We start from the raw sequence: 11,053 nt of genomic DNA on the forward strand, positions 1-11,053 counted from the left end.
TTTTGCTGATGCTGTCTGGACTGGCACTTGCCACTCTGTTGCAAAATAAAAAGCAGAACCAATTCATGAATGCCATCAGTTTCTTAAGTTATCATAAATAAAAGCATATAGATTTAGAAATAGGTGCCCTTCCTTTGACTTGACATAACTTCAAAAGGTGACAAGACTACAAAAATTATAAAATTTTACTTACAATATTTTTATGTGCATCTTAGTTATTTTCCCATATTATAACTGCTTGAAGCCTATGTATATGAACAAGTCTCCAGTATTGTTGGTTATCCTAGGAAGCTGCCATCTATGTCAGGGACAGTCTAACAGACCACAGCACTCCCTTCTCAGCATTAGGATCTCTGCAAACAAGCATCCACAGACCCAGTGAACCAAGACTGCAAAGGAACCCAGGTAGAAAGTGAAGGCAACCCAAATCACAGAATCATAGATTCATTCATGTTGGTAAAGACCTCTAAGATCCTCAAGTCCAACTGTAAAAAAAAAAAAAAAGTGGAGAAGAAGAAATCTGGGTGGACATGGACAAGGAAACAAGCTATACAAAAATGTGCAGCACAGATCTACATGTGCAAGAACAGAGCAAGAAAGTACTTGTCAAGTCAGGAGAAAGCAATGCTACAACGGTTCAAACTTAGAATGAGAGCCAGGCTGCAGGGTAAGCTCTTTAGATGGAGAGAAAAGGCCAGTTTTTAAATGAAGACCAAGGAAGCCTTATAAACTAGACTTTGGTGAAGACCCTCAAGAATCCTTGATTTGAAGGGGACATGTTTCCAAACATGACTTCCCATGAAAGGCACTCAAGTTTCTCAACAAACAGAAGGGTTTATATTCTGTGTGAAGTCAGTAGGGAAAGGCACCACACGCTCATGGGATCAGAAAGAACCACTTAAACACTTAGACATGAGGTGTTACCAGCCATCCCCAAAATTGCTGTCACCCTTGCACATCTGATGTAGAAGCAACAGGGAAGACAGCATCTTGGGGTGTTGTTGGGAGTGCAAAGAAAGTAAGCAAGCAGAACTCTAAACAGCAACACTAACTAGCAAGGGGAGCTGTCACAGAATGAAGCCATCATAGAAAGTGTACCAGGTAGCAAGCTAGCCAGGCAGGACAATGAGATAGGTTCTGTGTTCGTGTTTCAAATCTGAATGAGTCACCAAACAGAGAAGGATAGAGTCAGAAGAAGAATGCAATTCACACCACACTTTCCTTTATAGATTTATAATGTCAAGAAAGACTCATTTCTCCCAAGGGGAAAAAAAACCAAAACCCACAAACAAACATGTTCCTGCAGGAGGGTGGGAAGTTAAACTAACTTTATCATCTGCAAAAATGCACTTCTTATTACCATGTAGTCTGTATACGTTGCCTGCTTTTCCACCTACCTACAGAGGAACTCCAGCACTGGGCTGAAATCTAAGAGTTCAAAAGCATTTTCATTTAACAGGAAATGTTTGCCTTCCTCACTTTTTACATGTCTAGCTTTTCCAAAGAACTATTATACAGCAAGTAAAATTAGCCCATGGGAGTTGATAAGCCTTGGGATTGATTTCCAATTCTCAAACTTGGTTGAAATAACGCTGCCTCCAAACCACAAGTTAAAACCACACAAGACATGGTACCTGCTCCATCAGTGTCAGATGGGATCACCGAACACCCCCAGCACACAGGCAGGTGTCCCAAACGCTGCATGCACAGCCTCGGAGCACTCCCTGCTCTGCAGGCAGCCTGCCTGTTACTCAGCTCAATAACTCTTGGGAGGGGATGAAGCACCCACCTGAGGGATGAAATGAGAGAAGGCAAGACTAACCTAGGACTGAAGGTTACTGGATCAAAGATCTAACCAGTCCAGTATAGTGTCTCCAACATCAGTCGACAGCAGATACAGAGGGAGAGCCCAAGAAAACAGTCCTTATGTTGCAATTAACACAAACCCCCTCCCCCTATACTCCCAAGTCTCAAAAACTTGTGGCTTAGGGACCTCTTTATCCATACTTGGGACTTTTTAGTGTCATTCTCTCCATTGATTTGTCCAGTTACTCTTCGAACTCAGGCAAATTTCTACAGTCCACAGCCCTCGTTTTCACCACGAAATGAAACCTCATTTTCATCATCATTAGCCCCTGTGCAACATCATTAGCAAACTTCATCCTGATCGCTTTTGGGCAGAAGGGGACAGATCCTTCCAACTTCACTGCTTTTTCCCCCACCATGGACCTGACCACATATTTCAACTTTGTGCTTACATTCAGCAAATTGCTGATCTGTGCAAAGGCCACTATCGCATTAGAGCTGCAAAGTCCCTTCAAGAGCCCTTGGTGAGGAACTTTAATAAACACCACTGGAAAATCTAAGCAAGCCACACAAAAACCAATCGTGTCTCTGCATGATGGCTAAGTCCCTTGCAGAGCTCCTACAGCCTTGCAATGACCAGTTTCCTTCATATATCAAATATGTCTCTCCTTACGTCACATTTATCAGTGTATCCACTAGCACCATTATTTAGAACAAGTTTTTTGGTTGTTTGATTAAGAGATGTACCCACAACAACCCCACCCATGAAGAAAGTACCACAAAAAGCTGATCCTGTTTTACGAATAGGAAAACAGACCACAAAGGGTAAATTATTTGCCCAGATCAGGTATCAAAACCAGAACAATACATACACCCTAGCTCAGTTTCCCTATTTAACCATAACTTATATTATCTTCCACATCTTCCAGCAATTTTCTCAGGTGTTTAAAGCAACATAAAAGTATCAGTATTCAACAGAAGGACAAGCTTTGAAAAAGAACCAGAGCAAGCCTGTCCTAGCAGGATAACGATGGCCTGATGTTCATCTCTGCACTTTCAAATTCAAAGGAAAAAACCGTGAATGGAATTCCAGCTTTATTCCTCAGACAACTTTTTAAGCTACAAAGAGATCCCCAGAAATCAGTTTTATCCCCAAGACTTCAATTAAAATATTGCCAAATCTTCTTTCTAGCGAGTTCTAACAAAACAAGTGAAAGAGAATGACTTTGTAGCAGGCTATATCAAATGCAATCTCAATAGCCCACGTAACCCTTACTCAAGAGATGCTCGGGGAAAAAAAGTATGCCAAGTTACAAAGCCAGCTTTTCTTCATTCCTCACCCTACCCATCACTCCAAGCAGCTGAGAAAGTACAGAAGGAGATACAAGAGATAATCAGAGCAGTGATGTCAGCTGTACCTGAATAACCTATTATGGGAGACCTCTTCTATCGATCTGCTAATAGCCTCTTCAAACAGACCTCACACTCCAGGAACAGGGGAGTGGTGGTAAGAGGGTCCCAGTCAGAAAGCAATACATTAGCTGGGCATGAGCTCACTTGTTTTTCAAGAAGACGGAGCTACTTCTCAGGTCAGCATGCGTCTTGGCTTTTATTCCTCTCTCAATACAGCTTTGTCCTCTCTGACCAGGTTTTGAGGCCAGACCTTTCAAAAAGTGGGACTCTGCACCAATTCTCAGCAAATTCACAGCACTGCCGCTGTGAGACATGGTACAGCAACACAGCTCGGAAGACGGCTCCCTCCTTCCCCACTGAAACTTGCCTGAGCTGCACAGCTCAAGCTGTCAGCTCTGGGCGCTTCACTTCGCAGGCTTCTTTTAACATTTCCTCTTCCACTTCACATCATCAAAGTTCACATTACAGAGAAGAAACGCAGTTGTTCCCACGAGCTCTCTGCTTCTGCATCTATCCAAGACAGACACCTTCTGCAACACAGTCAAGTACTCTGCCCATTCTTGTTCCAAACAAACCAGGACGTACTGCTCCTGCCATTTCCATCAGTCTGATGAACTTATCAACAGCCTTATCTCTTCCCACTTCTTCCAGTGTTCCACAAAAAACAGAAGAGCAATTTTCTGTGAACATCAGAAACTTGGAAGCATTTAAAGGTCCAAAAGACACCATTAAGAAAGCTGGCACAGTTGTAGGAACCATGCCAGATACCTCTAAATCTCTGGCTCACTTTGTTTTCACCTAGAATTTATTCACAAAGCCGGCAGCCTGTTCCTGCATCTCCTGCCAATACCTGGCTACAGTCAAACATGCCTGCAATTTAGGGCCATAGGCTTAATTACACTGGTAAATTAAAGCATCCATGTTCCCTGGCTTCAGAAGAACAGAAAGCATCTGGGCAAAAGATACAGGCTACTGGCTGACACATACTTGTTTTCCAGGCAGTAAAACATCTACAGCTTTCCAGAACAACCACTCACGTCATGCATAGCTGTCATAACAGCTTCCTCAAGTATGTAATTTGTGGTGGGATAACAAGTGAAACGCTTCAGGCTTGTGCACTGGCACTTTCAAAACATACTCTAATGCTTTCTCTGCGGTGCACATGCTACCTTTGTGTATACAACCTACAAGCACCCGGTGGCCCTAGTCTGGGCTCTCCTCAGTGGCCTCCTACGCAAATGCCAATATTCCTCTCAGTTTCATTTAACTTGGAGATTCCAACTATTAACACAAGCTAGCCTGACAGCTTTAAAGTATAAAAGACTTACTGACACCTCTAAAAACCCTTCAGAGTGATTTATTTTTGTTTAAACACAATCCTAAAGTGGTTTAATACATTTAAAAACTTAAAATGTTAGACTCCTTCCATCCATCATTAAAATGCCAACATACTTGGCATACCTAAAAATACAAAAGTAATCAAGAATTTACTCTTGGGTTTTTTGACAGTTATTTTACTGTCATTTCAGAATCATAAACTTAGCCACTCATTAACACTTTCCCAGTGGGCTTCATCTCACAAAGTCATGGCGTTCTAGAACCGAAACGCTTGAGAGGTTATAAAACCTTCGGTTTTTTTAATATTTCCAGGGACGAATATAGACAGAAACGCAACTCGCAAATGAGGATGCCTCCACTTTCTATAGGTGTGATTCTTAGTGAGGTTATGCCAACACTTGGCAACTGTGCTAGTAGAGGAGCTGGCTGATAACTGAGATCTCCCACCACGACCAGAAGCAAGTTAGCAGGAGCTGTGTCAGCCTGGCACCCAACTGTTCTGCAGAGCGATGGGACTCTGGGAAGGTGGGGGCACCCATCTTCTGCCTAAAGTCTATCCCCTGAGGGTCCTCGTTCCGTAGTTATCCAAGAAAACTATCCATCAATCCTCAATTTTGTCACATACTAAGCTCAGGAGACATCAGGGATCCATTTCAGAAACTTTCATGCCTCCAGATTGAAGAAGCAAGTGCCCCTTTGCCATAACCTTGTCTTTCAGCAAAGGTACTCTTCAGACTACAGTTGGATTTGTATCAGAATCAAACTAGGTATGTACACGCTACATTTCAAACACTCACCCTGGCACAAGTTTCAACAGCAAAGGATCAAACAGCAGCTTACCATGGCTGAGGTCTCCCCAGCTAGAAACCCACAATCATCCCAGTTCTGCTTTATGGGAAGAGATCTCATCTTTCTTCACGCACAGATTTTTTTTTTTAAAGGAGCTCACCATGCTGCACTAGAAACAGTTTTGGAAAGCAGACAGAAAACAGGAAAGGACTCAGTCCAAAGGTGGATTGAGAACTGGCTGAACGGCAGAGCTCAGAGGGCTGTGATCTGTGGCAGAGTCGAGCTGGAGGCCTGTAGCTCCTGGTGCTCCCCAGGGTCAGGACTGGTCCAGTCCTGTTCAACTTCATCACTGACCTGGATGAAGGGCCTGAGCATGCCCTCAGCAAGCTGCTGATGGGACATAACGGGGGGAGTGGCTAACACCACAGAAGGCTGCACTGCTCTTCAGTGAGATCTGGGCAGGCTGGAGAGCTGAGCAGAGAGGAACTTCATGAAGTTCAACAAAGACAAGCATAAGGTCATGCCCCTGGGGAGGGACAGCCCCACGCACCAGTACCAGCTGGGGCTGACCTGCTGGGAGGCAGCTCTGCGGAGAAGGACCCGGGAGTGTGCTGGGGGACAGCAAGTTGCCCGTGGGCCAGCAGGGTGACCTCGTGGCCAAGGGGCCAACGGGATCCTGGGGTGCATGAGGAGGAGAGTGGCCAGCAGGCCGAGGGAGGGGATCCTCCCGCCCTGCTCTGCCCTGGGGAGGCTGCGTCTGGAGTGCTGGGTCCAGTGCTGGGCTCCTCAGTTCAGGAGAGATGGGGAACTGCTGGAGGGGGGCAGGGGAGGCTACAAAGATGATGAGGGGACAGGAGAATCTCCCTGATGAGGAAAGGCTGAGAGAGCTGGGGCTGTTCAGCCTGGGGAAGAGAAGGCTGAGAGGGGACCTCATCAATGCCTGCAAATATCTCAAGGGCCAGTGTCAGGAGGACGGGGCCAGGCTCTTTTCAGTGGCACCCAGCGACAGGACAAGGGGCAGCAGGCACAAACGGCAACACAAGAAGTTCCTTCTGAATACGAGGAAGAAGAACTTTACCTTGAGGGTGATGGAGCCCTGGCACAGGCTGCCCAGAGAGGCTGTGGGGTCTGCTTCTCTGGAGGCATTCAAACCTGCCTGGATGCAGCTCTGTGCAGCCCACTCTGGGAGAGCTGCTTCAGCAGGGGCTGGGCTGGGGGGGCTCCAGGGGTCCCTCCCAACCCTGACAGTGCTGTGAATTACAGATTTTTTTAACTCTGATCATGTTACCACCCTGCACACAACAGCCAGCTTCTGGTTATCACAAAGACCCACCTACAGAGAGCTTCTTGCTTGACCTCCCCTCCCCATAACCCTTGGCACACTCACCTCGCCTGAGTAACTGTATTTTCCTTTCAGGATCTGCCGATACAAGCGGGTGCGGTTGTCATCTTCAAAGGGCATAGTGCCACTCAGGAGAATGTACGAGATAACACCCAGCGCCCACATGTCCACAGAGTTTGTGTACGGCTTCCTGACCAGGATCTCTGGAGCAATGTACTCCGGGGTCCCACACGTGGTTTTCATCAGGCAGTCATCTCCCTTCTTTCGAGCACTTGCCAGTCCAAAGTCCGTAATCATGATTTTGGAATCTGTTCCTGGATGGTAGTACAGCAGATTCTCTGGTTTTAAGTCCCGGTGTGTGATACCCAGTGTATGCAAATACCTCACACCATCTAACACCATCTGCAGCACACGCGTAGCATCCCTCTCTGTGAAGGAACCTTTAGCAATGATGCGATCAAACAGTTCCCCTCCAGTTGCCAATTCCATCACCATGTACACACGGTCCTGGGTCTCAAACACCTCAATAAGCTGGATGATATTGGTGTGGCGAACCCGCCTTAGCACACTAAGCTCCGACTCACACACTTCCCTCCCCTCCCGATATTTGGTCTCTATCATCTTGATTGCATAGGGCTGCTTGGTAGCCTTGTGTTCCACCCGTACAACACGACTAAAACTCCCTCTCCCAATAAGAGCTTTGATGTCATACTTGGCTGTCACTCTGGGATCAAATTTGGCGCGGTACTTAGCCACTTTGTTCTTGCGGGGCTCAGGCTGGTCCACGTGGGCAGGCAGGTGGTTCCCAGAATACGGGTTAGCGTAATGTGGAGGTGAGGGAGAGCCAGCTTTGATGACAGTCCCACAGTCATCTTTGATGAAATGCTTGTATATGTCATTGTGGCCTGTGTAAGGTTCAATTTTTTTAACCAGGTCTAGCTGCACATCTTTGGGGGGCTCGGGAAGCACCTTGCTTGTCCCACAGCCCATCACTGAATGGTGTTAATTCCCTATCAAGGCATTTTCCCAGGGCAACATCAGAAGCAACCACATCTGGGGCAATTCCCACATTTGAACCTTAGGAAAAGAATGAGAAGAAACAAACAGTAATCAAGGTAGTAAAGTTTCAAATGGGAAGGGAAAAAAAAACCCAAAAGAAAAGCGGTAAGAGCCATGCTACCACAAATTAAGAATCTGGGATTTTCACTGTACTTTTCCTACAGAGTACGCACGGTGCTTTGCTGCTTTCATCACAAGCAAGTGAAGGTAGCACCATAAAAACACAGTCATGGGCAGAACAGATGTCTGTGGAAATCACACAGTACCTCTTTTTATTAAACATAGTTTGTTTACTGCTCTCAGCTGAGCACTGAATCAGAGTGGTTGAAGTCGGAAAAGACCTCTGAAGGTCTTCTTGTCCAGGCATAACTGCTTAATAAAAAAATCAAATTAAGGAAAGAGTTGAGCATTTTCCTTAATTTTGTTTAATCTGTTCAACTTCATAAGACAGCAGCCACTCCGAATCTTACTGTTTTGAAATTTCTCACTAGAAACTCTACAAAGTATCTCAGCAACTTATTCACTTAACAAATCCAAGATTTTCTTTATATCGAACTTGTACTGGTGTCTTAAACCTCTCGTTACTTGGCTCCTGGGGATCAGTGAAACTGCACAGGAGGCAGGGAATACAGAGACAGACACAGGCTAGTTTTAAGATGTGTAACTCACTGCATCCCACGCAAAAGGGCAGGCCTTACTGAACCAGAGCAGCTCTTAGTCAGCAAATCCTTCACCCTCCAAAGCCTAAGAAATCAAGGTGGGCTATGACATCTTTTAACATCCTGACTCAGTGTTGCTTTATTTTACATCTTCAGGTACCAAGTCTGGCTTTCTGTATGGAGCTGGGTGTAGGAAGCAAAAGAATTTCTACCAGCTGTTCCAGACCAGGAGGTCTTGTCTTGCTCACCACACTGTATTCCAACAGAACAAAATCAGCTGCATTTCAGCAAGTCTTTATCTGCTGATTAAAACAATATGACTAGCTAGGAGATGGAGAAACTGCCTGCATGCGCCCTGGCAGTTAGCTGGGCAGTTTTACATTTCTACTCCTTGGCTCAGAGGCCCTCAATATAGTTCCTGAACCTTCACAGAAGGCTACAGAAAAGCTGTTAGCCTTAAAACGTAATTGTATGCCTTACCATCACCAAGTGTATCTTTGCTCATTCACCAAGCAACTATTCAGCATGAACAGCAGAAAGGGAACCCCAGCTGGTCTTCCATAAGGAGAATTATGTGGAGAAATAAGAAACGTTTCAGAGAGACACCCAGAAGTTGTTTAGACTCTACATCTGAACTGGAAAGAAAACAAGGCTTTAGTTAAGATTCAATATTTAAATCCGACATCAAAGTAACTTCTTACGGAAGACCTCCTGGCAGTGCCATGAAGTCAAGCACACCAACCATGTACAAACATGCCTATACTAGGTTGCAAGCAAGCAGAAACAAAAACCAGCTTCGTAGAAAGCTTAACTGACTTTCAACAGGGGCTGTCCTGTAACTGGGCATTCATTCAGATGAAAGTACCATGACAAAAAAATCTACAGCAAGTCCTGAATAATGCCCACCACAGACAGTTTCCCCAGCATTATTGTACCTTACAATGTATTAACAGAGAAACGGAATGAGAGCATCCACAAAGGAGATCATTACAGAGTAATTCCATGCATAGAGAAGCACTTGTGTAAAATCTCACACCCATAGATAAAACCAATGAGAAGGATCAAATGTTGAGCTTTAAAACATTGTATATAAATCCACTAATAACATCAACTGACATCAGGCATCAACCACCAGTATGCCAGTGGCTCTTCCTCTTATGCCTAAGGGTCTCAGCGAAGCCTACAGAGGCCCAGAACTCCATGCCACAGCCAGCAACAAAATGCTTAACACCATGTCAGTGCAGGTGGAAATGCTCCTGTGTAATATTCCCCCAGAGTTTGTGAGAAGGAACTAATGCATTAGAGAAATGGGGCATTACAAGCCCCCTGAGCAGGAAATCACACACAGGGCAGGTGCCAATCTGTTTGAGGGAGGACAGCATGCCTGGGCTGCAGTTGTAAGTGATAGCAAGGAACATGAGTTTATGCTTCAGTGTCTACGCACTTCTCTCCTTGGACAACCTGCCCACTGCATCCTGGGGCTCAGCAGGGCAACACCTCAACTCCTGCTGATTCAGAAGGATCCTCCACCTCTCTGGAAATATCAGGGCCTGAACAGTTTAATACTTGGGGGCATCCCTGTGGATAAGGGCTGTCAGTCGCCTGACTGACCCACCCGAGGCCTAGCAGGCCTTCCACCGCCCATTAAATATCTCATGACTTGAGGCTACTTGATTTTGCTTTTCTGTGAGATGCCAGTAAGGCAATCTGAAGATGCCAGCTCCTAACTGCGTTAAGAAATGCTCACACATTGCAACCTCCACACCACACCTCCACCAATGCAGCATTGCTGAAAGCACCTTACCTTTGCTTTCACTAACAAATCCCAAACATGCCTCTTACTGCCTGACAAAGATTTGGTACTACCGGTCACCTGGTGGGCAGTGGAAGCCTTTGGTGGGTTTCCAAGGGTAAACCCGGGGCTGAGGCTGCTGCAGCACCGCAGACAGCTGTGCCGGAGCCGGTGGCCGGCCAGAACCCGTCAAACCAACCGGGATCTGCAGAACTCTTGATTGTTTCTCTTAACTCATCCCGCAGCAGGCCGTTCGGGCCCCGGGTGGGGACGCCGGGCCAGCGCCGGCAGCTCGTCCTGCGGCAGGCTCGCCCCCCGGCCCAGCCAGCACCGGCCCGGCCCGGCCCGGCCCGCCCCGTCTGAGGACCGCTCTGGGAGGCGGCCAGGGCCCCCTCCCAGCCCACCCGCCCCCGCGGCCCAGCGGCAGGGCTGAGGCGCCGGGGCCCGCCGCGCCCGCCCCCCCAGGGCCGCACCGCGGCTGCGCCGCGGCGCCGAGCCGCCAGCGCCCCGGGAGCGAGCCGGGGGGAGCAGCGGCCGGGCCAGGTCGGGCCGGACCGGGGGGAGCGGAGCGGGCGGCCCCCCGAGGCAGTCGACCCCCTACTCACCTCGGCCCACAGCTCGGCGCCGCCTCCTGACGTCATCCGCCGGCGCCGCGGACGGACGAGGGGGCGGGGACACCGCGCGCGGCGATTGGCGGAGGCGGCGGTGGGCAGGGCCGCGGCGAGGCGGATGGGGCGCTGGTCGGCGGCCCCGCACAATACTGCCCCCTGCCGGGACCGCCGGGAACACCAGCCCCGGCCATCGCCCCCTTCCCCCGGACCGCCTCAGCGCCAGGGGTCTGGGACCCCCCTCAGC

The 11,053-nt window shown here is 47.8% G+C and overlaps 1 protein-coding gene across 5 annotated transcripts in view; it reads right to left on the reverse strand.

Annotated features, from left to right (window-relative positions):
• The window catches only part of PSKH1 (protein serine kinase H1), a 38,387-nt gene extending 27,539 nt beyond the window's left edge, over nucleotides 1-10,848 (reverse strand). For 2 of the 5 annotated variants that reach the window (XR_008825703.1, XM_056360863.1), the window contains exons 1-3: nucleotides 10,211-10,522; nucleotides 8,887-9,041; nucleotides 6,734-7,765 (exon numbers count right to left, since the gene is read on the reverse strand). Coding sequence is in view for 4 of the 5 variants with exons in the window: in XM_056360863.1 (XP_056216838.1) it covers nucleotides 6,734-7,678 (945 nt within the window). In the remaining variant the exon portion in view is untranslated. Of the gene's footprint in view, nucleotides 1-5,397; nucleotides 5,516-6,733; nucleotides 7,766-8,886; nucleotides 9,042-10,210; nucleotides 10,529-10,803 lie in introns of those variants that run through there. The other 3 variants (XM_056360866.1, XM_056360864.1, XM_056360865.1) reach the window with 3 other exon arrangements.
• Between the last annotated feature and the right edge of the window lie 205 nt (nucleotides 10,849-11,053).

This window comes from Falco biarmicus, chromosome 15, assembly GCF_023638135.1.
Source record: "Falco biarmicus isolate bFalBia1 chromosome 15, bFalBia1.pri, whole genome shotgun sequence".
Classification (NCBI taxonomy): Eukaryota; Metazoa; Chordata; class Aves; order Falconiformes; family Falconidae; genus Falco; species Falco biarmicus.